This window comes from Leptonychotes weddellii, chromosome 4 (genome assembly GCF_054177405.1).
Source record: "Leptonychotes weddellii isolate Sample4059 chromosome 4, ASM5417740v2, whole genome shotgun sequence".
NCBI lineage: Eukaryota > Metazoa > Chordata > Mammalia > Carnivora > Phocidae > Leptonychotes > Leptonychotes weddellii.
Genome location: NC_138372.1, coordinates 18,288,391 through 18,315,675, shown reverse-complemented (window position 1 = coordinate 18,315,675; position 27,285 = coordinate 18,288,391). Strand labels below are relative to the sequence as shown.

At 55.6% G+C, this 27,285-nt stretch overlaps 1 protein-coding gene across 1 annotated transcript; it reads left to right on the top strand.

Annotated features, from left to right (window-relative positions):
* Positions 1–25: 25 nt before the first annotated feature.
* On the top strand, positions 26–27,285 carry CRYBG2 (crystallin beta-gamma domain containing 2). The gene is made up of 22 exons (XM_081817799.1): positions 26–475; positions 2,516–2,585; positions 4,173–4,861; positions 9,384–12,009; positions 12,446–12,493; positions 12,570–12,682; positions 12,846–12,975; positions 14,856–14,995; positions 15,819–15,945; positions 16,189–16,224; positions 16,570–16,706; positions 16,865–16,991; positions 17,295–17,434; positions 17,532–17,658; positions 17,881–17,913; positions 18,007–18,119; positions 21,504–21,633; positions 22,923–23,062; positions 23,418–23,541; positions 25,081–25,239; positions 26,839–26,998; positions 27,101–27,285. The coding sequence occupies exons 1-22, from the start codon at positions 360–362 to the stop codon at positions 27,187–27,189; spliced, it is 5,574 nt and encodes a 1,857-aa protein (XP_081673925.1). The 5' UTR covers positions 26–359; the 3' UTR covers positions 27,190–27,285.

The window sequence follows — 27,285 nt, the reverse complement described above, 5'->3', positions numbered from 1 at the left end:
CCCGAGTTTCCCCTTTCCTGCCCACCTCGTGCAAGGCCAGCTTGGGGGCCGCTCGCCCCCGGTGTGCCCCTGGAGCCTCCCGAGACCTAAGGAAGTAGCGCGGACCGTGCGGAGAGCACGGCAAGAGCGGGGAGGAGAAGTGGGGCACAGGCGGAGCGACCCCTGCAGAACGCACCCCGTGTCTTGGGGCAAGGGCCGCCTCTGGGTCAGTCCCCCGCCCGCACGGAGTGCGGGCGGGGCCGCTGTTTGTTCAAGGGGGCGGGCCGGAGAAGGCGTTTCTCTGCTGAGGAGCGGATCCGGGTGGCCCCCGTGGCCCCCGAGCGCTGTGGTGCCCGGGAGCCCGGAGCCTTGCCCTGGCCATGGCCGAGCGGCACGGGAGTCTGGGGGCGCGCCTGGCCCGCGGCTTGGCCAGGCTGGGGCTCCGGAGGGAGCGCCGGGGGAAGCGGACCCCGGAGGAGGCCAGAGCCCGGGATAGGTGAGGGGGATGGAGGAGGGCTGCAGGGGCGCCCCTAGGGGTGTGTGTGTGTGTGTGTGTGTGTGTGTGTGTTAGAGGGTAGTGGATGTTCAAATAAGCGTGTATGAGTGTCTGAGAGCATAAAAATATACGTGTCAGTGTACTACGATTTTGGATATATGAATGTGAACATGGTCTTTAGAAAATACCTGCGCTCTTTTGAAACTTTGGCAATTCCCGAAGTCAGGCGACGGCCCGTGGATAATGATTTCCTCTCCAGAGCCAGTTTAAGGGCAAACGTAGGAGCTCCCCCTGCCCCTGTGGACTTTGTCACGTCACAGGCCAGTTTCCCTCTGGTCTGCATTCCCTTTGTCCTGAGCACGACAGGCACCTGAGTTGTCGTCGACGGCGCTGCGTTTGCCCTCAGATGCCACGGGGACGGTTTCCCCTGTCATCCCAGACTGTAGTAACAATAAACCTTTATGTGCCTCTTGCATCCTGCCTTACCTGGATTATCTCATTTAATCCGCACAGCAGCTCCATGAGGCAGGTAGTTCATGTGGTTCAGATGTGGAAACGGAGGCTCAGACAGGTGAAATCACCTGCCTGGTCACACAGCAGGGAAGTGGTGGGGGCGGGGTTAGAGCTTAAGCAGTCCGACTCCAGAGCCCGTGTCCTGAAGCGCTGGGCTGCTCTCTTGCCTGGGGAGATTTCAGGACTGCAAGCCAGGGGGCCAGACTTCCGTCCTAACCCTAGGTGCCACTGGCCTGGTCACCTTGAACAAATTGCTTCCTCTCTCTGAGCCCACTCATTGATAGCTACTGTCTAAGTGGAAGGAAAAAGGCTCTGGATGGCAAAGCTGAATGGCTGGGAGGGATAGTGAAGAGGCCCCCAGTGGCTCACGGGCCCTGTATCTGAAAAGAGCGTGGAATGTGCTCCCAGGCACCAGGTGTTGTGTATCTGTTAGTTACCAGGCAATTTGTTCTGATCTTATCATGACACAGCTGTCTTTAGCAGCCCTGGGAGAGGTGGGGTACCTGAGGACTGGGCGGGTGCAGAGGGAGAGGAGGGGTTTGTGCTGCTCTCTCACACCGAAGAGGGAGGGGAGGGGAGGGCCTAGCCACCCTGGAAAGCCTGGAAGCCTGGGTGCCCCAGGGGGTACCCACACCCTGCCACTGCCCTGCCCGCCCCCACCTGGAAGCCACGCCCTCTCCCATTACCTGGTCTGGCAGGAACCTGCCCTATAGGCCCCCGGTGGCACTGCCCCTCCCTTTCCCCACTTGAGAGGAGGCAAGGTTGGCATGCTGGTGAGTCAGGGGTTGGGAGGACAGGGGAGGGACTGTGCATGCTCATGGGTCAGCGTGATGATACATCCCATGCGTGCACTTGTACTCAGTTCTCACCAGATGTGGTAATGGGACTCCAGCACTAAGGCCCAGGCCTCTCTGAGCCCTGCTGATTGCCCCTGGGCAGGGGCAGGGTGGGGGGCGGCAGGCAGTCAAGGCACTTTTCCCCATCTTGCCCCCATTAGTGCCATGATGTCCAACCAGCCTTTGGAATGGGACAGTCCTAGTGTCCTAACTCCCAGGCTCACCAGCTGTGTGACTCCAGGCAAGTCACTTCACCTTTCTGGGCCTCAGTTTCCTTATCTGAAAAATAGGGACATAATATCCACCTTCTAGGATTATTGTGAGGCTTGAAGGAGATCACGTGAGCGCCATACCTAAGGCTAAGCCTGGCGCTGGGAGGGCCTCAGCAAATGGCAGGCTTTGGAATTATTGAGGTGCTGTCCTTTTTGTATATTCTGGTCCTGCTACAGACCTAGTCCCCACTCTTGTCTCAAGCTCATCTCCTGTCTCTTTCTCTCTTTTGGGGAGTAGATAGCTGGGGGAGGGAGCAGAAGGGAGGCTGCTGCGTAGACCTTGCCCCACCCACTCCTAAGGTTTCAGGAGCTCATCCTGCCTGTGTGCCCTGAGAGAAGTAGGGGAGGGCCCCAGGGTCCAGTCTGAGGGTGGGAGGGGAAGAGGCTACTTCACTCCTTTCCCTGTGCTTCCTTCCTAGGCCCTGGGGTGGCCGGAGCTGCCCTGACCTAACCCAGGGCCTGGGCAGCACCAGCAACGTCAGCCTCAAGGTAAGAGAGAATCCGAAGTGGTGGGAGGGGAGGGAGGGGGGTCAGAAGCTCTGGGAGGGGCTGGGCCAGCCCTGAGAACCCTGACTTAACAAGTCAGGCACCTGGAGCTCTCTAATCCTCCCTCTGCCACTGATTCACTGTGTGACCCTGTGGAGATCACTCCCCACTTCAGTTTCCCTATCTGAAAAATAGGGACAAGAATGCCGCTCAGAGTTGTTGTGAAAAAGAAAGTCATGGGTGTAGGACATCCAGCAAGGGACCTAGATGCTCTGGAAGCCTGAGCTTCCTACTCAGTGCCTGTGCCCAGGAGGCCCCTTTCTGCACTCCCTCCTTTAGCTTGACCTTGTCTCCTCTCCGGCCCCCTTTCCCCACTTCCTGGCACGGAGCCCCAGGGGTGAAGCTGGGCGGTGGTTTAACCTTCTGGCCACAGTTTTCCCATCTTCAGTGGGGACCTGAGCCATGGCTTGAACAGTAACAGGGTGTCCTCCCTTTGGAGGAGCAGAAGCCCTCCTCTGGCGGTCCTTCAAGCAGCCATGTGTCTGTGGTCCCGAATACCATTAGTAATTACTCGCATTTAATTGAGTACTCATTATGTGCTGGTTACTCTGCACGGCTTATCTCATACCGTCTTCGCAGCACTCCCAGGAAGCAGGTGCTGTTATTATCATACCCATTTTACACACGAGGAAACTGAGACTGTGGCTGGGAGGTAGCAGAGCTGCGATTTGAGCCTGGGTTGCCTGGCTCAAGGCCCCCACATTAATCATGGTGCCCTCCTGTCTCTTGAGGTATTTAGCCCCTGGGAGCAAGAGGCTGTACCTATTTCACAGATGGGTAAATCGAGGTATTTGGGATCAAGGGCCCCTGCTAGGAGGACTTTTGACCCCAGACTTGGCTCCTCTGTTGCCAAGGACACAAGCCTGTCCCTGAAAATTAGTGGTTTGGGAGCAGTGTCCATATGGCCCTCTCCCCTCACTCCCACAGCCAGGCTGGGCCCCAGGGGAAGATAGCAGATGGAGGTAGGTTTGTCCCACTTTCAGGGGAACCCTCTTCCCTGGATCCCTCATGGCCCAGGTATATCTTTATGCCCAGGTGCCTCCCAGGTGTGCTTGGGACTCTCAGGCTGCTAGAGTACGGGGGTCGGGGGACGGGGTTGGGGGGGGCGTTGGCTACAAGCCCTCTGGAAGCCTGGAGTCAGCAGAGGCCATAGACACTCGTACCAGGCACGTCCATGCAGCCCCTAATCCCCAGAGAAGCTGCTGCCAAAGGGCCAGAGGCCTGTGGATGCCTGGGAAGGTGGCAGTTGGCCTGAGAGTTGAGCCCTCACTTAGTGACTTTAGTCAAGTCAGTGTCCCCTCTGGGCCTCACTTCCCTCATATGCAGAACGGAAGGGGGTAAGTGAAATGCTGAGCGCCTTCCCAGAGCTCTACCCTTTGTCCAGTTCTCGTGGCCCTTAGGGCAGCTCTGCTTGGTGTCAGAGTCCTGTTCAGCTTCTCCTGTGCCCAGGAGGGCAGTCAAGGGTGAGGGGGGAGCTTGGAGGGTAGGGAGAAGTGCCGTCACCAGTCCCCTGCCTCTGCTTTCCCTTAGGCCCAGTCCCACAGCTGCTCAGAATGGGACCTTCGGGCAGGGAGCCGTGGTTCCTGGCTTCGGAGGAGACGACACAGCTCAGGGGAGCCCCCTCAGCCCCTGGGGCGCCTACAGAGGCCAGCTGTGGGCAGTGCTTCTGACCTGGCCAACTATGCCTCCGTGGGACTGGAGAGCCCCTCAGGCCCGGTGCCAGCTCCTGGAAGTTTGGAGCAAGGAACCCCAGGCTGCGCTTGCCCGCGAACTCCAGGCACTGCCCCCGAGGTTCCTGCGAGGCCTGAGCCACCAGGCAACCTGGAAAACCTGCTGCCCCGCCCAGCGTCCTTCCCCACGGCAGAGGGGGCAAAGGGCGAGGCTGTCACACCAGGGCCAGCCCTGCCACATCCAGCCCGGACCCTACACCAGTGTCCCTCTGCCAGGACCCACTACCACCTCACTGTCACCCTCCAGGGGCATGGGCAGGCACTTGGGGAGGTGGGTGGGGAACCTAAACCGGCCCAACCAGCTCTCCACCCCTGCGGCCCTGAGGAATCCAGGGGCTGGCAGGATCCTCCCCAGGGGCCCCGCCCCGTCTCGGGGTGCCCGACAGACCTGCCCCAGGAGCCCCGACTGAGCGCCCCGCCGCGTCAGGAGGCCACAGCCCAGCAGCAGGAGCGCTGGGCCCACTGGACGCCCGGGTCCCCACACGGACGGTGAGTAGAGGTCGGTCCCCACATGGGGCGACAGCGGGAGGGGAAACTGGCCTGGCTGCCCCCTCTTGGGTCTCTGCCTGGTTTCTGGGCTTTTCCAACTCAAGGCCCATTCATTCAGCTCCCTGAGCATGAGCTGACTGTGCCATCTCCTGCCCACCCCACTCTGCGCTCCTCTCCCTCCCCTCAGCCACAGGCTACCTCCCGCGGACTATTGCCACTCTTCTCCTCTGTCTACCTGAGAGAGGGATAGCCTGTCATGGAGGGGATGGGGGAGGGTCACCTTCTTCTCAGCAATACCCCCCACAGACCCAGCCTGGGAATAGGTGCCCAGCCAAAGGGCTGGGTGTCCTGGGATAAGCTGCTTAACCTCTCTGGGACTTGAGTTGTTGAGTAGATTTGGTAGCTGGAGATGAGGAAGGCAGAGGTGGTCACAGGACATGCTTTGAACTCCAGGGAGTTGGGCCGCCCAAATAGCAGGGATGCTTGTTACCAACGCCTTAGTCGCAGCAATAACGACCCCACCTGGCCCTTGGGTGGTGACCACAGGAACAGGCGCGAGGTTCCCAAGCCTCAGTTTTTATTTGTGTTGAAATGACTCTCCTGGATCTGCCTGGTAGGCCCAGAGGTGGAAGGGTGGGTCCCCTAGAACTCACCGAGGAGGGGGTGATGTCTCTAGGGCCACCAGGAAGGGGCAGTGGGGCTCAAAGAGGGCTCTGAAAAGTTCCTAATGATGATGGTGGTGGCTGTTATTTCTGGCTTGGTTTTTTGTTTTTTGGGTTTTTTTTAAAGATTTTATTTATTTATTGACGGGCGGCGGGGCACAAGCAAGGGGAGCTGCAGACAGAGGGAGAGGGAGAAGCAGGCTCCCTGCTTAGTAGGGAGCCCGACACAATGCAGGACTCGATCCCAGGATCATGGGATCATGACCCGAGCCAAAGGCAGATGCTTAACTGACTGAGCCACCCAGGGGCCCCATGGCTTATTTTCTAAGCATAATTCTTTTTATTTTTATTGTTTAAAAGATTTATTTATTTAAAGAGAGAGAGAGAGAGAGAGAGAGGGCAAGCATGCTCATACAGGAGGGAGGGGCAGAGGGCGAGGGAGAGAGAGAATCTCAAAGCAGACTCCCTACTGAGCACAGAGCTCGATCCCACGACCCTGAGATCATGACCTGAGCCGAAACCAAGAGTCAGAAGCTTAACCGACTGTACTACCCAGGCGCCCCCTAAGCATAATTCTTTTAAATCCTCAGAAAGCCCCATGAAGCAGGACTAATCTTGTTAACTGCCCCCATTGCAATAGGGAAACTAAGGCTCAGGGAGGTCACATCACTTGCCCAAAGTCAGCTAGAAAGTCAAGGGGTCAGAACTTGAACCTGGACGCTTGTGCTCTAAGCACCACTTTCTCCTGCCTCTCCCAGAGGGCTTGCTGGCCCTGTGCCGTCCGTGGAGGGTTGAGTGGTTGCTGTATAGGGTTTTCAGTGACCCCATGGAGGTGGATTTGGCAGCATCAGGAACGCCCAGGCCCCGGAGCAGGAGTCAGGGTACGTCGTCCTGTGACAAGAAAGAGAGAGGTGAGACCCAGGCTGGCTCAGGGACCTGCTTGGGTGCCCCAGCTGGGAGAGAAGGGCTGCAGAGAGAGGGAAGGTGGGCGGAGGAGGCAGGCCTTGGAGAGGAGAAGGAAGAAGCAGCAGGTTTAGCTGAGGGTACTCGGGTGCGACCTGCCACTCCCTGGCTATTTTGGGACGAGGTAGCTAATGACAGACTCTGGCTGGAGGCTAGGGGCTCACTTAGAGAGGCCGGCCGCCGACCTCTGGGGATATCATCCTTCTATGACCCCTTTCTGGGGGAAGCATTCCTGGGTGAGGATTGGCAGATGTTGGGGGGGGCGGGGAGGTGGGGCACAGTCGGGGCTGCACGTGGGGCTGTGGAAGACATGCATGCATCCATGTGTCTGTGCTTGAGTGCAGGCGGATTTCACGAGGAGGAGGAGGAGGGCTGCGAGTTGACCGTGTGTATTGTGAATGTGGACACGTGTCACTGTGTCTGTGTGTTTCTGGGTGTGTGTGCGTGTGCCTCGTGTGTCCACTGAGTCTCTCTGAGTGTGTGTAACCGTGTCTGACCGAGTCTGCGTAAGTGTGCGCTGGTTTGGCGCCCGTGTGACTCGGTGGGACTGTGCTGATGTCTGTCTTGGTGTCGGGGTGGGCCTTTGTGACGCAGCATGTGTTTGTGGGCCTATGGGCCTGTGGACTGGTTTGGCCTAGTTTGGGGGTGACTCACAGGTAAGCGGGGAGAATCCAGGACTTGTTGGGTTAGACCACGCTCTTTCCCACACTCCCCCCGCCCCCTCCTCAGCCTCTCCCTTTCCCCGCCCCACACACCTTGTTTGGAGGTCACAGTCACCCTGCCAACAGACCCATTTCTGGTCTGGGGCCCTGAAGAAGAGAGGGCTCTGGGGATGAGGACTTCTGCTAGCCTAGGAGAGGCATCCTGGGTCAGTGGGGTGTGTCTTCAGAGCAAGGACGAAAGGGGGTGCTATGGACAGGCAGATTCCAGCATAGTTTGAAGAACACTCTAGCAGTCATGACTCTCCAGGGATAGGACAGGTCAGCTGTCAAATGGTGACCTCTGTATCCCCAGAAGTGTGCAAGCAGAAGCCAATGACCACATGTTTATGGAATGAGGGACTGTCAGGAGTGTTGTTCAGGGGCTGGGCTGGCTTGAGAAAGGCGTGGAATTTTGATTGCTGGGAGGTCATTTACAGTATCTGATCTGATGACCAATGGCTTCCTTTGAAGCTCTTCTTGTTGCTTTGCCAAAACCAATGGGGCCTTCCAAATGTGGTTCCTGTTTTTAGGTCCAGTTCTTTGGACCCCTGGACTCCTAGGATACCACCTTTGGGGGAACCAAACCAGGGCCCAGCACATTACCTAACCCAATTAGCCCTGAATGAACGAATCAGTCAATCAGTCAATCGATGACTTAGAACCCAGGCTCTGCCACTTAATGCCCTCAGGGGCAGGGAATCTCAGTGAAATCCTAGTTATTATTATTGCAGAAATAAAGAGGAGACTCAGTAGGGGGCTCAGTGAGCGGGTGAAGCTCCTTGGCAGTAGTCCCAGCAAGCAGGACAAGGTTCTGTTGGAAGAAAAGGGGCTCCTTAGTGAGGATGGGAGGGGGTCGCGGCCTCGGGCAAAGGGCTCTGATCTAGAGCCACAGGTGTCTGGTTGTGTCCTGCTCTCAGGAATTCTGGTCTGGGGAAGGGTTTGGGATTCATGTCAGCTCCCTACCTTCCCCCTACGAAAGGCTTTTCCAGGGCCACTCAGACCCTGTCCGAGCTCCCAAGGTTCTGGAGTCAAGTCAGGCTTCCCTGGGCCTCAGCCCCTTTCATCTCTGTTCCTCATAAAATCTGAGTCACTGCTAGGGCCACAGAGCAGGATCAAAGTTCTGGGTTCCACCAGCTTCTCAGGAGAGAAGAAGATAGAGATGGGGGAGGGGAGGTGGGGACAGCGGTGCATTTCTGGCCTTAACTTCCCTTATAAATGGCCTGGGGGCTGCCTCTTGGAGAGGCATGGCCCTGAAGACAGGCTCGACCTGAGGCTGAGGATGAACAGCCTGACCTCTTGGGTCCTTGGGATCTCAGAATAGGATTGTCCTGGTCAGCACAGCCTGGAAGTTGGAGTGGGGCCTGGGTGGTCCCTCCAGGACTACTATGGCCCCCTTTAAAAGTAAACCTCCAAACCATAGAGTCTTGGTTCACCAGATAATTATTACATTAGGGAGTTTAGTATGGTGGTCCAGTGCTTAGGGTTGGGGTTCAAGTCTTGCCTCTGCCGCTGTGTGATTCTGGTCAAGTTTCTTAACCTCCCTGAGCCTTTTTTGTCCTCATCTACAAAATGGGAATGTTTGTTTATAATTGATTCTTTGAGGTGTCAAATGCATGGGATTCTTTTGAAGATTCAGAAGGACAATGAACATAAAGCAGTTAGCAAGGTGCCTGGCCCATGAAGCTTGAAGGGGAGAAGTGGCTGGCCCAAGGTCATCCAGCTAGGAAGTGATCGGGTCAGGGAAGCTCAGCTTTGCCGGAGGCCACAGCCCATCTTTCCTTCCCTCCCCTTATCATGGTCATGATCAGGGTCAGAACAGTTGCCTGGTTTTCTAGTTTCTGGCTTCTGGAGGACTAGACCCAGGGCTCCTTGGGCAGAGTTACAGTCCCATCCGTAGACCAGTGAGTCCGACCCATAGGCTTTTTTGCTCTCTCCCTTCTCTCTCCTTCCAGGCTCAGGCCTCAGCTTCACCCCTTGAAGGACCCTGGCATTGGGGATCATCTGAAAGTGGGGAGATGGTGGGAGAGCTGGGAGTAGCACGCCCATTTTACAGGTGAAGAAACAAAGGTCCAGAAAGTCAAATGAGTTGCCTGGGGCGACCGAGCCTGAGCTTGGCAGGGGTCATTACTCTGTACTGCCGAGAGCCACCCTCCCCACCCCCTGACCCTCTCTCTCTTCCTCCGGCAACATCTGCAGGGAGCTGGAGCACAAGGAGCCGAGGACACCTCAGGACAGGTGGCCAGGGCACAACATGGAGGAGGCAGGCGGGCCCCCGGCTCAGGCTGAGGCCCCAGTGGTGAGCACCATGCTGATGTGGCGGCGGCTGCCCCCTGCCCAGGGAGAGATGAGACACCATTTTCACAAGATGTCCCTGGTGTCGGGGGAGCAGACGGAAGCCCCCCGGGAGATGTTCGAGTACAGCCACAGTCGAGAGGAAGTCAACGGCTTTGCAACACGGGAAGAAATGCCTGTAAATTACCCGGGACCCCGGGATGGGTCCGGCTGCAAGAGCGGCCAGAGCCATGGGCCCGTCTTTTCTAAGAAGTACACGCTACTCCCTAAGGAGAAAAGGCCAGTGGGAAGGCTGAAGGAGGCCGTAGGCCAGGGTGATGGCAGCCCCCCAGAGCCCAGGACTGAGCCAACACACCTGGGAGCCGTGGCCAGGACTGAGATTTTGGTGCCCCTGCCTGGGCCCCGTGAACCAAGCCCCCACCCAGGTGTCAGTCTCATCAGCGGGAGCCCCCGGATCCTCGAGGAACGTCGGGTGACACGCACCATGCAGACCACCATGGTGGTGGGAGGGCACTTGGAGCGACGGGTGAACAGCTCTGTGACCGCGGGGCCGATGCTGTCGGGCGAGGCCCTGCTGAGGGGCCGCAAAGTTGTTCGCGCCGTACGGGCGGTGGTGGTGAGCCCCCAGGCTGAGGGCTCACCAAGCCGCAGTCAAGCCCGGGAGCTGCTAAGTAGCCTTGTACCTGCTGAGCGTAGCACCCCCACCAGCCGGCTTCCCAGGCCCATGGCTGTTGTGCCAAGGAGTCCGGGTCTGGGCGGCGGCACCGGGGGTGTGGGCTCGGGGAAGCTCCCTGAGACAGGGATGGCAGAGCCAAAGGACAAACCTGCTCTGGTCCCTGCACGCATCCCAGAGGATGTTCACGCACCTCAGAACCAGGAAGTCCCTGCAGCTCACCCAGACCAAGACCAGAGCAGAGCCCCAGATTCCAGAGCCCATGAGGTCCCAAGGGTGCAGGGAGTCTCCAGCCCCACCCAGCCCCCTCTCCAGATTTCTCAGGGCCATGCACCGTCACCCTCCTCTCCCAGACGCCAGACCCCTACCCCCTCCCTGGACCCAGTCCGCCCCCCAGAGCAGCCTGCAGTGCCCACTCACCCCAGGACCCAGCTCACTGTCAAGCCCAGGGGACCCCAGGCCCTGCCCTCTGTAAAAAGGGAGGGGTTCACAGATCCCTCTCCTGCCACCATACTGCCCAAGGTGAAGAGCGAGGTGGTTGTTACAGTCCCTGGACAGCCTCTTCCGCCAACCTCTACAAGAAGGAAGGCAGTCCCAAACTCAGGAGGGCTTTCTGCTCCATCCTCCCCAAGGAATAAGTTTGTTCAGGACTCTGAAAATGTCCCTATCTTCTCCCTTACCCAGGAGGAGGTAGCGCAGGGCCCCGGTGTCCAGGCTGACCCATCCCCCACCCAGAAGGAGGTTGAGCAGGGCCCTGGTGCTCCTGCCACCTCATCCCCCAAGCCAACCAAGGTTGTCCAGGCCCCAGAAGGCAGCCCTAGCACCCAAAAAGAGGCTGTCCACAGTACTAACGGCGGCCTTGCTTCTTCTCTCAGCAAGGACAAGGCTGTTCGAGGCCTGACTGCTTCCACTATCCCATCACCCCAAAAGGAAGAGGCTGTTGAGGGCTCTGAAGTGAGCCCCATCTCATCCCCCACCCAAAAAGAGGTTGTCCGGGGTCCTGGTGCTTCTGCTGCCCCATCTCCCACCCAGAAAGTGGCTGTCCAGGACGCTGCTGCTCTCCCTGCCCCCTCCTCAGGGGGCAAGGTGTCCCCCAGCCCAGGAGGCCCACCTGCTCCAGTGCTGATGGGAGTAGAGGCCAGCCTGGAGGCCCAGCTTGTCCCTGACTCCACCGAGGGCAAGATGTTCCCAGAGACATCCAGGGAGGAGGAGGTGGCCCTGACTGCTGACCTGGAGATTTTCCTGGACACTCTGCGGAGCATGGAGCCCCCCGAGATCCTCCGCACTCACCGGCTGCCACGAGCCCCCCGCTCCTCCTACCTGGCTATGTATGCTACGCTGCCCGCCATCGAGGAGGACCAGCCCGGACCAGGGGTGCTGGGACCCGGCCCCCAGGAGGCACCCACACTAGAAGGGAAAGAGGAGGAGGAAGAGGAGGAGGAAGAACCAGAGAACCCCTACCTAAGCGACGATGAGAAGCTCCAACGCAGACAGGAGAAAGCCGAGTCCAACCCCTCCTGGGACTCTCGCCCTGCGAGGCCCCCCCAGGTCTCTTGTTCTCCTCTGGAGATGATGAAGAAACATGTGGCAGATGCCAAGGGCCCCCACCCAGAGCTGAGGCCAGAGTGGCAAGCAGGGGGCAGGCCCCCTTCCCGTCTTGGAGGCAGCCTTCTCTTTGGTGGTCTGGTGCCCACCACACAGGAGGCCCCCACCTCGGAACCACTGGGCACAAAACTATCTGCTCTGACACCCCACATGACACCGGGGCTCAGGAAGGTGCCAGGACAGCTGCCCCTGCTGTGCAGCGAAAGGCCACTGCTGGAGAAGCCTGCTTGTGCCCGGCCCCCGGAGGGGTGGGTGAGTGAGGCCTTCGATGAGCAAGGGAGGGCTCCTGGCCTCATCTGGGGCAGGGTTTGGATGGTATGAGGATCGTGGCACTGGGAAGAGAGCCTCAAGAAGCCAGAGGCTTGGTGATGTCTAGTTCAGTGTGATCTTATACAAGCTACATCTTTCTGGGCCTCAGTTTCCCTATTCACATAGCAGAAGGCTTGTGCTGTGGAGTCCAAAGGGCTTAGTGGCTCTGATCTCTTGGAAGCTGGGGAAAGGGAGTGATAGGCATTCACCTGCTGGGATGGGGTGATGAGGTCCCTGGAGGTTGGTGACATTCTCTGTGGGCCAGCTCTTTGGGAGTGGAGGCCAATAGGGAACATGTGGGATCCTTGGAATGACAGGTGGCAGGGAGGCAGTAAGGAGGCCACACCGTAAGACTTTTTATCACCTCCCTCCATGCCAGAGCCCAGCATTGAAGACCCAGGGCAAGCTGAACATCAGACCTGGAAAGGTAAGGCGGGGGGAGGCCATGGGGGAGGCGGGGATCTGGGGACAGGGCCTGAGGATTCCCTCTGTGTCCTCTCCAGATGATCCTCTTCTCGGAGCCTGGCTGCCAAGGCAGCAGCAGGGAGGTCTGGGAAGACACTGCTGACACCTCTAGCTGGGCCTGCATGGCCTCTGTAAGGGTGGTTCGAGGCTGGTGAGTGCTGACTGCCAAGGCGAGGCAGGGGGCTGCTTGTGGACCTGGGGGATGTCAGGGTGGTGAGATGTACCTAGGCCAACCTGGCAGAAACCCCTTCAGCCACGCTGCTTTGTGGCTACATCCTCTCCCCACCAGTGACCCTGGGTCTCTGTGCCCACAGCTGGATGCTCTACGAAGAGCCAGAGTTCCGGGGCCGGAAGCTGGTCCTGCCTGAAGGAGATGCGGATTTAGGAGTCTCGGGGCCAGCGTGGAGCACCCAAGGCATTGGCTCCCTGAGGCGGGTTGTCCGGGTGAGTGGTTGGGAGTGGGCACCAGATGTTGCCCCGTCTTCCCCAGGCTCCAGGCCCTGAGGATGGGGACACCCTCAGGTGCCTGGAGTTGGAATGGCCGGGAGAACTCATATGGGTGAGGAGCCTGAAGGGGGCTTACTATGGATTCCTGACCTCAGAGCCCCACCTGTGGAAGAAAGGAGTTCTGGGGAGCTCAGCGTGGCTTGGGGACGCAGGGGGCAGACAGAGGCCAAGCCCCAGCTTGGGAGAGCAGCCTGGGGAAATTTGAGCTGGACTTGGAGAAGGGTTCGGTTAGGGCAACAGAAATGGGTGGGAGTGGCTGTGGGTGCTGGCCCAACCCCCCCCCCCCGCCCCCAGGCCCAGGATCTCAGGCCCATGGTCAGACCCAAGGTGCTAGGATGTTTGTTCATTTGCTCACAGATACTGGTTAATGTCTGCTGTGTACCAGGCACCATGCCAGGCAGTGGGTGGGTGGGGGAGACCTGCTCTCTGCCCTGCAGGACTCATGGTCAAGGTAGGGTATGAGGGTGGGACTTGAAGCAGGAAAAGCATATAATCAGATTAGGGATTTATACACATCCCTCTGGCTGCCAGGAGGAGAAATCCGGGACTCAGGAAGACCAGGCAGGGCTGTGATTTCCAGGTGAGGGGCACCTCTGAATTTGAAGGGAGAGGTGTGTGGTTTGAAAAGGCACAGTCAACATTATAGTTTCATATCTGTAAAGTGGGAAAAAACAATACTGTTTTTGTACCACAAATTTACAAACTACCAAACTTGAGCTTGACAAAACCGTCTTGGCCACTAGGGAGAAGAGAAAGCCCTAACTCTAAAAGCAGGGCCTATCAGACTTTTTTTTTTTTTTTAATTAAAGTACGAATAACTCCAAGACAGCTGTTGCAATCCTCTGGGTAAGAGGGCGAGAGCTGACGAGTCATAACCAGGGCAGTGGCCCAGCTATGCAAAGGAGGGAATGGTTTTGAAAGCCTCTCCAGAAACACACAAATGTTTGTGGACGGTTTATTGTGAGCTTCTCACAATAAATTCATCTTCATGTAGGAAGTAACGAGATAGAAGAGAAAAAACGAGAGCTTTGAAGTCAGGTGGCCCTAGTTTCATTTCATTCATTCAGCATGAATTGGGCGCCGAGTGTGTGCCAGGCTCATGGGAGGTGCTGGTTGCAACAGTGAACAAAAACTACATTGCTCTGTTCTTTGCCCTGCTACGTCCAGGCTTTGTGCCCTCGGGCGGGCCGCCTAACTTCGCTGAGCCTCACTTTCCTAGCCTGTGACTGGAGTAAGAACGCCCGTTGAGAGGGCCAACTGAGATGGAGTAGGACGTGCCCTTAGCGAAGTGCCTTGCACTCAGTAGGGGCTTCATAAGCGTTTGCTGAAGGGGCGAGGGAATGAAATGATTCTTAGCGGGAGAGAAACACCCAGAATGCAGAGAGGATCCGCTGCTGCCCGGGGTAAGATGCAGGTAGAAGCCAGTCTGGACTAGGGCAGGAATTGTTTACAAAGAAAGAGTCAAAGTTAGACTCAGGAAACAGCTGTCCACCCTCTTCATCTCTGGGTTGGATTATCAGGCTACCCAGAGGCAAGGCGAATGGCCTATGGCACTTGGCAGGCTCCTGCTGGGAACTTTGGTCACAGGGACCAAAGGTCCAGCACCAGAGAGATGGCTTTGGTCTCAGGCTTGTCTGGCCCACCTTGCAGAGAACACTCTAGCCACCCTCTGGCTTCTTTGCTGCTGGCCACAAAGGTCTCCCAGGAGCACCCTGGGGCCCTGGCTGGACAGGCTTGGGAAAGCAGTTAGGGGCGGGGTGGGGGGTAGTCTCTGAGGTGGGGCTGTTTACACTCCCTTTTCCACCTCTCTTCTGCAGGACTACATTAGCCCAGAGATCATCTTGTACTCTGAGGAGGGCCTCAAGGGGGAGCAAGTGAAGCTAACGGATGCCTTGGAGGACTCCCAGGGCCCGGAGAGGCCCCTGCAGGTGGAATCTGCCACTGTCTCTGCAGGACTGTGAGTCAGGGCAATTCTGGAATCCCTTCATTTAACATTCATTGTGCTGGGTGCTGGAGACCCAGAGGTGACAGGACACAACTCCTGCCCTCAAGAAGTGCTTAGTCTACTGGAGGGGACGCGCAAGTAAGAAGGCAGTGGTGATCGGAGTCCTGGGATGGGGGAGCACAGAAAAGCACCAAACCAACCCGAGGTCAGAGAAACCCTCCTGGAGGAGGAGACGCCTCAGCTGGGATGAATTGGCCGCAGAAGAATCTCAGCATAATGAGAGCAGGGCATGGGCGACTTTGTATGTTTTGTTCACTACTCTCTCCCTGATGCCTGAAGCAGGGACTGGCCTGGGGTAGATGCCCCTAAATATTTGTTAATTGAATGGGGAAGAGTATATCTAGCAGAGGGAACAGCACCGGCAAAGGCCCAGAGGTGAGAGATCTAAGCCTTGAAAGTTCAGTCTGGCCCAAGAAAGCAGCAGGTGGGGAGATGTGAGGCCCAGGAGTATGGCAGGGAGACAGATCAAAGGGCCTCTGTGCAGCTAGACTATATTGTGGGGCTAACGGGGAACTACTGGGGGCCCCTAAGCAGGTATGTGTGCGGGAAAGAACTCTCCAGCTGTGAGAAATTAGAGAGCGCCAGGCCAGAGGAATGGGGATGGATGGAGTGGCTACTGCAAGAGATTATGGGGGTCTGAAATATCCTCCAGCATCGACTCGATGGGGGCCTCTTCCCCTAAACCTTCTTCTCCCCTCTAAACCTTCCCCCCAACCACCAATCTGTGTCCCTGGCTATCTGGGCCACAGCTGCCTTTCTGCCTCCTCCCCCCCAGGTGGCTGCTGTACCCCAAACCCTTCTTTGAAGACACTCCCTGCATCCTGGAGCCTGGAGAGTACCCCACCTCAGAGGCCTGGGGTACATCAGACCCCAGGGTGGGCTCCTTGAAGCCCATGCGACTGGTAAGGGGCAAGTGGTCACAAGTTACCTCATCCTGCAGGTTGGGGGAAGAGGCAGGGCCTGGGGGGCTCCTGCTGAGAATGGGATCTGGGAGAGGGGGAATTAGCCCAAGGGCTGGGGCAGAGGGAAGACAAGGGGTTGGCCATTTCTAGGGGTCTCAGGATCAAGTAAATCCTGGATTACCAGCCCCATCTGTCTTCTTCCTCTACCTCTGGGCTGGTGTCTCAGCTCTGTCTCCTCTGCAGGGCTGCCCGAGTGTGGAAAAGCCAGGGGAGCCCAAGGTAGGAGTCTGCGCTGCAGGGTCGAAGAGGGCCTTTGGATGGGATGTGTATATGCGTGTGGCTATCATAGTCTGGACCAGAAGACAGGGGAGGAGAGTGCTGGGGAACAGAAGCTGGGTTTGGGAGGGTGGAATCCTATGGGCTCACTGGGAACTGGCTTTTGGTGTGTAAGGAGGTTAGAGGTAAGAGAAGAGACAGGAGTTACCTAAGAGAATGGAGCTTAGTGAGAGTGGGAGGACTTAGCTCTGGGCTAACTAATGCTGGGCAGGGACTCCCTGGGCTGGCTGGGTGTGTTTCAGTCCAGATGGCTCCCCACCACCCTCACACCACCCCCCTTTCCCCCAGGTTGTGGTTTATGAGGCCACAGGCTTTCAGGGCCAGAGCTGGGAAGTGAGCAGAGACATCTACAACCTTCAGCAGCCAGAGGACAGCCAGAGCCCCCACCTGGCCTCTGTGGGGTCCCTGCGAGTTCTTGGGGGCTGGTGAGGACTCTGAAACTTTCCTCCTACTTCATCCTCCCTTCTGGCCTCTACAGTGGGGTTGGGGAATGGCCCGGGCTGCCTAGGGGTGGGGGCAGCTGTCTTACACATCCGTGGGCCTTCCTGACCAAGTCTGTTTGTCCGCCTCCGCCTTCCCCCAGCTGGGTGGGCTACCAGAAGGCAGGCTTCCGGGGCCACCAGTATCTGCTGGAGGAGGGGGAGTATGCTGATTGGTCACACTGGGGAGGCTTTGACGAGGGGCTGACCTCCCTGCGGGTCATCCGGACGGTAAGCAAGGGCAGTTGGGCCATCCCTCTGCCTGTGGCCACAGCCAGACATCTCCCACCCCACCCCCCGCCCCGCCCGCAAGTACAATCTGTTGAGAGAAGAGTTTGTGTCCTCTTTCCCAGTCCTCCAGAGCACCTGGAAGTGTTCCCTGAGGTCTAGCCTCTTGCCTTCGGGCTGCTCTTCCCCAGGCCACACTGATCTCCTTACTGCAAAGTCCCCTGGTGGGCTGCGTCCCCGGGGTCTGGGCACTCCCAGGGATTTCCGTGGGTGGGCAGGAGAGACCTGACTATCCCTGGGGCCCAGGACTTTGGGGACCCGGCCGTGGTGCTGTTTGAGGCCATGGACTTCGAGGGGCATGGCGTGGAGGTGAGAGAGGCATTGCCGGACGTGGAGCTGGCGCGACACGGCCCCCACACGCAGGCCATCCACGTGCTCAGCGGCGTGTGAGTGACCCCGGCTCCGGGAGCGAGGCGGGCCAGGAGCGGTTTCTTCTGAGGCGCCGGCTCCGCCCCGCTGACCCGGGCCCCGCCCTCCCTGCAGGTGGGTGGCCTATCAGAAGGTGGGCTTCTCCGGGGAGCAGTACGTGCTGGAGAAGGGCGTGTACCGCAACTGCTATGACTGGGGCGCGGGCAACAGCGCCCTCGCCTCGCTGCAGCCGGTCCTGCAGGTGCGCGCCAGCCGCGGGGGGCGGGGCCCTGGGGCCTGGGCGGGGCCCGCCGCTGCGGGGGCGGGGCTGGGAGACACGCGCGGGGAGCGTGGGGGCGGGGCCCCTGAGAAGGGGCGGAGCTAACACGGGCCTGAGCGACGGATTGCTGTGGAAAGAGTCGGGAAACTGAGGCTAGAGGCTGGTACCCTCCTTAAGTCTCGAAACTTTGGGCCCTCCCTTCAGGTCGGCGAGCACAATCTGCACTTTGTCTCAAAGGTAAGGAGCTGGTGCGGGGCCTGTCTCCTCTTCCCTATTCTCTGTCCCACTCCATCGCCCTCCATTCTCAGCTCTTCATGTCTCTACCTGCAGATTCAGCTTTTCTCCGGCCCCGACTTCCTGGGCGACCACATCTCCTTCGAGGATGACCAGACCTCCCTGCCCGCCTGCTTCCAGGTCCAGTCTTGCCGTGTCCACGGGGGCAGGTGAGGACGTGGGGGAGGGGAGAAGCGGGGCGCACCTGCCGCACCGGCCCCGAGCGCGCTTAACTCAACTTGGAAATCCAGGCTGCTGGAAGGTCTTTCTTTGAAATGATTTCTTTCCTTCGGCTTCCTTGAGATTAGCTATTCTGTCCCGAATCATTCAATCTTAAAGCAAACCAAGCAAAATAAAGGTTTAATGGAAAACGTAAAACTTGTAGGTAGTATAGGATAAAGAACTCCAATCTTGTTTCATCTATCTCGCTGCCTTTTATTTTTTTTTTTTAGTGGAGCATTTAAAATCCCTGACCCAACATAAAATTTTACAGGTAAATACTTAAATATGTATCTCTAGTAAGAAAGAACTCTCCCCAACCCACATAGCCATAATTTATTATCACAGCTAATAAAATTAACAGTAGTTTGTTAGTGTTACCTAATACCCAGGCCATGTTCAGATTTCTCCCGTTGTCTTAAAAAAGTGCCTTTGTGAAATTGATCTGTTTTTCTCAGGATCCAAACAAGGTCCACACATTGCTTTTGGTCAGTTTGGTCTTTAATTTATAGCAGTTCCCCTCCTTTCTTTTTGTTTTATATCATTCATTTGTTTAAAGAAACCAAGAGGGGTGCCCGGGTGGCACAGTTGGTTAAGCCACGGACTCTTGGTTTTGATTCAGGTCATGATCTCAGGGTGGTGAGATCAAGCCCCCCAGGAGCCCTGTGTCTGGCTCCGCGCTGGGGGTAGAGCCTGCTTGAGATTCTCTCTCTTCCTCTCCTTCTGCATCCCCCCTTCCCCCTCCCCAAAAAGAAAAGAAAACCAATAATTTGCCCTGTAAGTTTCCCATCTTCTGAATTTGGCTTATTGCTTCCTTCGGGTGCCTTTTTTCCCTTTGTGTCCCATATTTCCTGTAAACTGGTAGATCCGGAGGCTTGATGAGATTCAGGGTGTTTTGTTCTGTTGGCAAGAAGACTATATAAGTGGTACCCTGTACTTTTTACTACATTACCTCAGGCACATACCTGGTTGTCCCACTTTTAATGATATCAAGATCCCTACATTGTAAGATTTGCCATTAAAAAAAAATAAGATTTGGGCGCCTGGGTGGCTCAGTCGTTAAGCGTCTGCCTTCGGCTCAGGTCATGATCCCAGGGTCCTGGGATCGAGTCCCACATCGGGCTCCCTGCTCTGCGGGAGGCCTGCTTCTCCCTCTCCTGCTCCCCCTGCTTGTGTTCCTGCTCTCACTATGTCTCTCTCTGTCAAAAAAATAAATAAAATCTTTAAAAAAATAAATAAATAAATAAAATAAAAAAAAACAAGATTTGTCATTTACCTCTCACCTAATGGTATTAGCATCCACTGATGATAATTGCCTAGACCCCTTATATCTTTAGAGGTTACAAAATGATGATTTTAAGATTTTTGGTATTCCTTCTACATATGTTAGCTGGAATACCTCTATAAAGAAGAGCTTTCCCTTTTCTATTATTTGTTTACCCAAAATAGTTTATATAAAAAAGGCAGTTTGATCCTTTCCCAAGGATCAGTTTCTCTTGATCAATTTTCAGAATAATTTCTGAATTGGTGCCCTAGCAATCTCTAGAGCTAATGAAATATTTTTTAAGTATTGTTATGAACTCATGGATTTATATGTAATTGAAATGCCTCCGTCCATTGGAGTTACTATTCTTTTGTGTGCTCTAATCATTCTCTCTTTGACAAATGAGAGCCCCTTCAAATTGTCTGCTTTTGATGTGACTCCAGTAGGTTTTTTATAATTTCCTTGTTTTCGTGGTATAATAAGATGCTCCAGGATCATTTTGTACATTTTTGCCCTAAACTTGGATTTAGTTATCTGCCAAGGGACTCCGATTCCAATGGTATTTGGATGGAAGCTGGATGTTTCAAAACTATATTACTAATATTACTAACAGTAAAAAGCAGTGAAAACTGTTTGAGGTTTCTCTGTGGTTCTTTTTGTCCTCAGGACATTCACCAACATCCCACTTGGTATGTGCAGTTCAAAGTATCATTTTTAAGACATTTGAAATAATACTTTTTGTGTGTGTGGTTATGCCACCAACCTGATATACAGTTAGGTTCATTTATTTTATTTAATTTATTTAAATTTTTAGGAATACTTTCCATTTTTACTTGTTTTTTAATTACATAAAAAATTTATAGTGTCCCTGTCTTAGCTTGGGCTGCTGTAACAAAATATCATAGGCTGGAAGACTTAAACAACAGGAACTTATTTTCTCACAGTTCTAGAGGCTGGGAAGTCCAAGGTCAAGGTGCAGGCCCATTCTCGGCTCCCCGGCGAGGCCTCACTTCCTGGCTAGCAAATAGCTGCCTTCTTCCTGTGTCCCCATGTGGTGGAGAGAGCGCTCCTGTGCCTTCCTCTTGTATAGGGACACTATACCCATCATGAGGCCCACCTTCCTGACCTCATCTGAATTTCCCAAAGGCCATCATATTTGAGGTTAGGGCTTCAACATAGGAATTTTGGGGAGACACATTCAGTCCAGAGCAGTTCCAAAGCTAAGTCAATCAGTAGGACCTATCTCTATCCCTGTGATCTTTTCCCCTCCCTCCCTCATAGGTAATCTTTTGTTTTTTCAGTGTTTAGTTAACTCATCCATTGTTTCTTTTTGAAAATATATGCGAATATACTCTCATATATAAATTTGTATATAACTATAGAAACCAAATATATTTGTTGCCCTCTTTCCCCATTTTCTTACACAAAAAGAAGTGTACTACAACCTGGCGAATACTAAAGACCACTGAATTGTACACTTTAAAGAATGAAGTTTATGGTATGTGCATTATATCTCAGTTTTTCAAAAGGGAAGCATACTATAAACACTGTTCTGCCCCTTGTTTGTTTTTCCTTAACAGTTTGGAGATCATTTTATATCCCTTTAAGAGCTCTTCCTCATTCCTTTTTACTGCTGTGTTATTATACTCTACATTCTTAGTTTAATCAACTCTCCCCTGTTGATGGACATTTAGACTGCTTCCACTCTGCCATGGCCACCCACACTGCACGAAGAACTTTGTGCATGCGCCATTTCAGGTTTCTGAAGGAGGTTTCGAGATTCCGAGAAATGGGACTGCTGAGTGATTGTGCATAGAGTTTTGCTTCATATTGCCAAATTTCCCTCCATAGGGGCAGTATGATTTCATCCAGTCATTTCTGAAGCCTTGGCCTCAGTCTCTTGCTGCAGGGCCTGTTCATCCTTGACCTCCCATGGGCTTGGAGCGGGGGGTGGGGGTCACAATCAAGTCCGCCTCCACTCTGCTGCATCTCAGAGGGCCTGGCAGGCCAAGCACAGGATGGGACAAGCTCAGATACCTACTCACATCCTCCTACTCTTCCCCTTCCCCAGCTGGATCCTGTTTGATGAGAAGAACTTTGAGGGTGACCAACACATTCTCTCCGAGGGCGAGTTCCCCACTCTCACAGCCATGGGCTGCCTAGCCTCCACAGTCCTGGGCTCTCTCCAGAAGGTACCCCTGGTGAGTAACCTTGTCCAGGTCCAGGCAACCCCTGGGGCAGGAGGTGCTGCTGGGGGCATGCCAGGTACCGGGTCTCTTCTCACTGTTGGCTAGGCTGCTGGAGCTTCAAGCCAGTCATCGTCAGAACCACCCCAGGTCCCTCCGAACCCGTGGCTTCAAAGGCAGTTTGACTTACTAGAGAGTTATTGAGCACCCACCGTGACAGGTCGCTGGGGACGCTGAAATAAATCAGACACGGCCCTGCCTTCAAGGAACCCATGGCCACACTGACATAAAGATGACAAGGCAGTGGTGTGCCCAGATATAGAGGTGGTCTGGGGACAGGAGGGACTAGCACTCAGGTGATCGGGGGCAGGGGCCGGACTGCGGAGAGGGGCTTCTGTGCGGGAAGGAGTGGGACAGAGGGCTGGCTCCGCTGTGTGGGGAGGATTGGGGACAAGGCAGTAGGGTTGCCGCTCCAGTAAGGGAGAGGGGGAAGGATGGACCCTGGGCCAGGGAGGAGATGGAGGGAAGCGGCCCGGCCATAGTAAGGAACCAGAGTCTGGAGGACGGGGTGGGCCAGCCATGGCAGCACAGCAGACGGTGACCGCCGAGCTCCAGGCGGTGTGTAAAATGCTTCCCCTGCACTTAATCCGATGAGCTTTGTCACTGCCGTCAGCAACCTTCTCCAGATGTGAAACAGACGCACAGAGAGGTCGTGCGACTTGCTCCAGGCCGCAAAGGTGGTGACAGGCAGAGCTGAGTTCTCCCCGAGGCAGCGTCGCTGCTGAGTCCAAGCTTTACAAGTACACGTTGGGCTCTGCAGGCAGACAGACCCGGTTCTGAAGCCCAGCTCTAGGGACTTGAGCAAGTGGTTTGATCTTCTGCAGACTCAGTTTCCCTTCTGTTAAGCAAGGATGATAATAACAGCACCTACCTTACAGGGTTGTTGAGAAGTTATAATGAGATCAGGTAAAGCACTTAGCACAGAATCTGGCGGGTGGTAAGCCCTGAATACATGAGAACCGCTATAATTACTGCTATAATTACTACTGTTAGAAGCACCATTAACTGGCACTGCGAGGAGGTTTGAGGGGGCCGTGGGGGGCCCACTCTGGCACGTGCTGCATCTGAGAATCTGGGGGACGCCCAGCTGCCAGTGTCCAGGAGTCCAGGGCCCTGTGGGGCGGAGCTCAGGAGGGAAGAGGGCCTGAAATATGGATCTGGGGATTGGAGTATCTGGAATTTGGGGCCGAGGTGGGGGCTGGGGCTCTCTCGGCCTCACCGCTTTTCCATGCCCCCGGCCCCAGCACTTTTCAGAGCCCTCCATTTTTCTGTACGGACTGGAGTGCTTTGAGGGGAAGGAGATCGAGCTGGACAGGGAGGTGCGCAGCCTGCAAGCCGAGGGCTTCAACAACCACGTGCTGTCCGTGCGGATCAGGGGCGGCGTGTGAGTGTGTTGGGCGAGCTCAAGGGTAGGGGCTGCTAGGGAGTGAGGGCGGGGTCCCTGGCCTCTTGCCCCTTTCCATTCCCTTCCACTCCCTGCCCCCAGCCAAGAAGGAGGGAGAGGGGCAGTGTGAGGAGGGCCTTGGACCCCAGCCTGGATCCTCCACGACCCTCCTCTGCCCTGCAAATCCGAAATCCACTTCCCGGCCCCCCTCTCCTCCCTCGGGACCCTAACACCAGGCAGAGGAGTCTCAGCATGAGAGAAAAGGAGGTGGAGAATGTTCTGACATCTGTGCCTCTCCTCCACCTGTCTGTCTATCTGTCTTGCTCTCTGCATCTCCGGCACCTGTGGGGCCCAGCTGGGTGCTGTGTGAGCACAGTGACTTCCGGGGCCGCCAGTGGCTGGTGGGCGGCTGCAAGATCACCAACTGGCTGACGTACAGCGGGACGCAGAGGGTGGGTTCCCTCTACCCCATCAAGCAGGTGGGTAGCGAGTCGGGTTGTGTGTGTCTGTGCCAGTCTTTCGGGCCGTGTGCTTCCCATGTTTCCCAAACTCAGCATTTGGGTACTTTTGTCACAATTTTGCCACATTGTCGTTCCTCTTGAACCATTATCTACTTAATATTTTTCTCTAAACCAACTCACTTTTTGTCTTCACTTTATCCTTATGCTAGGGACTGATATCCATAAAATCATGGGTTTGGTGTGTGTGTATGATTTTTCTTTAATTGGCATTATAATAAATACATAACCATTAAATTTTTAGCCATCTGTTTATCCACATCTCATGTGCCTCCCTCTGGGAAACACTGGAACACCTGGAAACGCTTGGGTTTCTCCAGGTCTCAGAGCGCATGTCTGGACCTGCTTCTCATTGATGTACATGCGCATTGTTGTGGAGGCATGGCCATGGGGCGCGCGCACGCACGCGTGCGTGTGTGTGCACGCGCACGTATGCCCTCTCAGGGTATTTCTGTGGCTGTGATGTTATTTGTATCCATGTGTCTGTGCTCTGGAGGTGACGTGGTTGTGTGGGAGGTGTGTAAATGACTACCTGTGCCTGCTTTTGTGACACTGTTGAGACAGCGTGTGTCCTTGTATGAGGATCTTTGTGTGGCCCCTAGATTCACAGACTCTTAGGACAGCATTGCTAGAAGAAAGGTTGGAGGTTCTGTCCGGCTCCCACATTTACAAATGGGGAAATAAAGGTCCACAGAAATGGACAAGGATTTGCTCTGCAATCTTGAGCAAGTACTGTACCTCCATGGACCTCTTTAAAGTGGGGATAACGTAGGGGCCACCTGGCTGGCTCAGTCGGTAGAGCATGCGACTCTTGATCTCAGGGTTGTGAGTTCAAGCCCCACGTTAGGTGTAGAGATTACTTACAAAAAAGACCCAAAAAAAAAAATCTTTAAAAAGAAATAAAATGGGGATAACACATGTGATGGAGTTGTCTTGAGGACTGAAGATAAATAATGTTTGTAAAGCCCTTAGAACGGTGCTTGAGTGGGTTAGCGGTGGTTCTTCTGACTGCTATTACCATCACCACGATCCAAGACCCCCGGCTGATCTGTGGCAGAGCCTGGTCTGATGTGTGACAACCGGGCGTCTGCCCCACACCCGGGCCAGTGTTTTCTTCAGCACGGGTGTGTGTGCGCATGTCTGTATGCCTACCTGCATCCATCCTGTTAGCAAACATGGGGTGTGGAGTCGGCTGGCGCGGGCGGGGCTGCATGTGTCTGTGGCTCTGTGGCTGCGGCAAACTTCTGCCCAACCACGGGGACCTGGGGCATCTCTGCCAGTGTGTCCTGGTGTCTGTGGTCGTGGGTGTGCACCACAGATGCATCCCTGATACACATGTGTGAGAGAAGAAGCAGGGCCAAGGAAGGCTTCAGGGCAGGAGGGAGGGCTTGGGGGGCTGGGGATGCTCGTGGCTCCAGAGCTGAGGGTGTCGGGTGCCCAGCTGGGAGCATCCCTGCCCCAGGGATCTCTCACTCTCTGCTCCCCCTGCCCCCCCCCCAGCCCCGGGCTTATTTCCGCCTCTGGAATGCTGCACTGAGGGGATTCCTGGCGGTGCCAGACCACGTGGAGGACATGAAGGCGGGCCGTGTGGTGGTCTCTGAGCCCCAAGCGGGAGGCAGCTGCATCTGGTACTACGAGCATGGGCTGCTGAAGAACCAGGTACTGGTTGAGGGGCTGGGACGGGAACACCAGAGCCCCAGGCACTCGAAGGTTCCCTGCGTGGGGAAGCAGGACCTGCCCTCAGGCCAGAGAGACAGAGAGAGACACACACCTGCCAGGACCCTGGGGAGGCGGGGAAGACTGCAGGCTCTGCTCCCCTGGGCAGTGTGGGCTCCTCTCTGGGCCTCAGTTCCCCATCTGCAAAACGAGAGCATTGAACCAGATACTTCTAAGGGAACTCCTAGCTCTGATATCCTGGGACAGACCTTGGATCCTATTAATAAGGATAGATTCACTCCACGAACATTTCCCAAGCACCTGCCCTTCCGAAGCTGACATCGTAGTGGGGGAGAGACAGAAACCATTTAAATGAGTAAAATACCTCAGTACGTTAGGGGATGAGAAGTGCATGCGAGGAAAAATCAATGAAAGGGGAACAGGGAGTATCAGTAGCTCTGACAAGGGGAGCCCTTCCTAAGAAGGTGGCATTTGGGGCGCCTGGGTGGCTCAGTCTTTTTTTTTTTTTTTTTTTGTAAAGATTTTATTTATTTGAGAGAGAGAGAACACATGAGAGGGGATAGGGTCAGAGGACGAAGCAGACTCCCTGCCGAGCAGGGAGCCCGATGCGGGACTCGATGCGGGACTCGATCCAGGGACTCCAGGATCATGACCTGAGCCGAAGGCAGTCGCTTAACCAACTGAGCCACCCAGGCGCCCCGTGGGTGGCTCAGTCTTTAAGCGTCTGCCTTCGGCTCAGGTCATGATCCCAGGGTCCTGGGATCGAGCCCCGCATCAAGCTCCCTGCTCGGCAGGAAGCCTGCTTCTCCCTCTCCCTCTGCCCCTGCTTGTGTTCCTGCTCTCGTTATGTCTCTCTCTGTCAAAAAAAATAAATAAAATCTAAAAAAAAAGAAGGTGGCATTTGAGGGAGGCAGCCATGTAGGTATCTGCAGGAAGCGTGCTCCCTGCAGGGGGAACAGTCGCGGAAAGGCCCTGAGGTGGGAACCTGCCTGGCAACAGGACTAGCCAGCTCCCCTCACTGGCGGCAGTGAAGGGAGGGCGGGAGGGAAGTAGCAAGAGAGAGGAGGTCAGAAAGGTTACGGGGGTGTGGGTCTTTGTAGGCCATGGAAGGAGCTTCGCTTCTTACTTGAAATGGGAGAGAACCTGGCTCTGTGGCAGGTGCTGTGGTAAGCCCTCTACATGAATGCCTCGTATGATCCTCAGAGGGCACTATGGGGCAGGTCTTACTCTACTCCCCATTTTATAGGTGAGGAAACTGGAGCACAGAGAAGTTAAGTAACAGGCTGAAAGTCACACAGGCAGTTAGTGTGTGGAAGCTTGTCTGATGCGAAATCTTGTGCTTTGGGAGTCAGTCACAAGAGGCTTCCTGGAGGAGCTATTTTTCCAGACCTTGTATGGGTTTTCACATGGACTGCTTGCATCAGGCAGCACTCAGAGGTTCCCATCCCCAGGGAATCCAGCACGCAGAAGGATTAAGAGATTTGCCCAGGGTCCCAGTCCCTGAGAGCCAGGATTCAAAGCTGGGTGTGTGTTAAGCGTGTCGGGTTTGGCAGAGTCCCTGATGACCTCCTGGGGCCGCAGGTGGCCCCAACCATGAGCCTGCAGGTGATCGGGCCCCCCAACACAGGCTCGAAGGCGGTGCTGTGGGCTGAGAGCCGCCTGCCCCGCCAGACGTGGAGCATCAGTGAATCGGGCCACATCTGCAGCCAGATGTTTGAAGGCCGGATCCTAGATGTGAAGGGTAAGGGGGCCTGTATGTGGGAGAAGGCACCTGGGGGGGCTGCGGCCAGTGGGGTCCTCAGCAATCTCTGACCATCTCCCCATCTCTCACCCCTTCCCCCAGGCGGCCGGGGCTATGACCAGGACCATGCGGTGCTGTGGGAGCTGGCCAAGGACCGGGCGTCCCAGATCTGGACCGTCCATGTGCTCTGACCGCCCCCGTTCCCCAGCCCTGGAGGCTTTCCCTGGGATGGAATGTTTTTATAGGCTTTTTGTTGTTGTTGTAACATAAGCTGTTTTCTAATATGC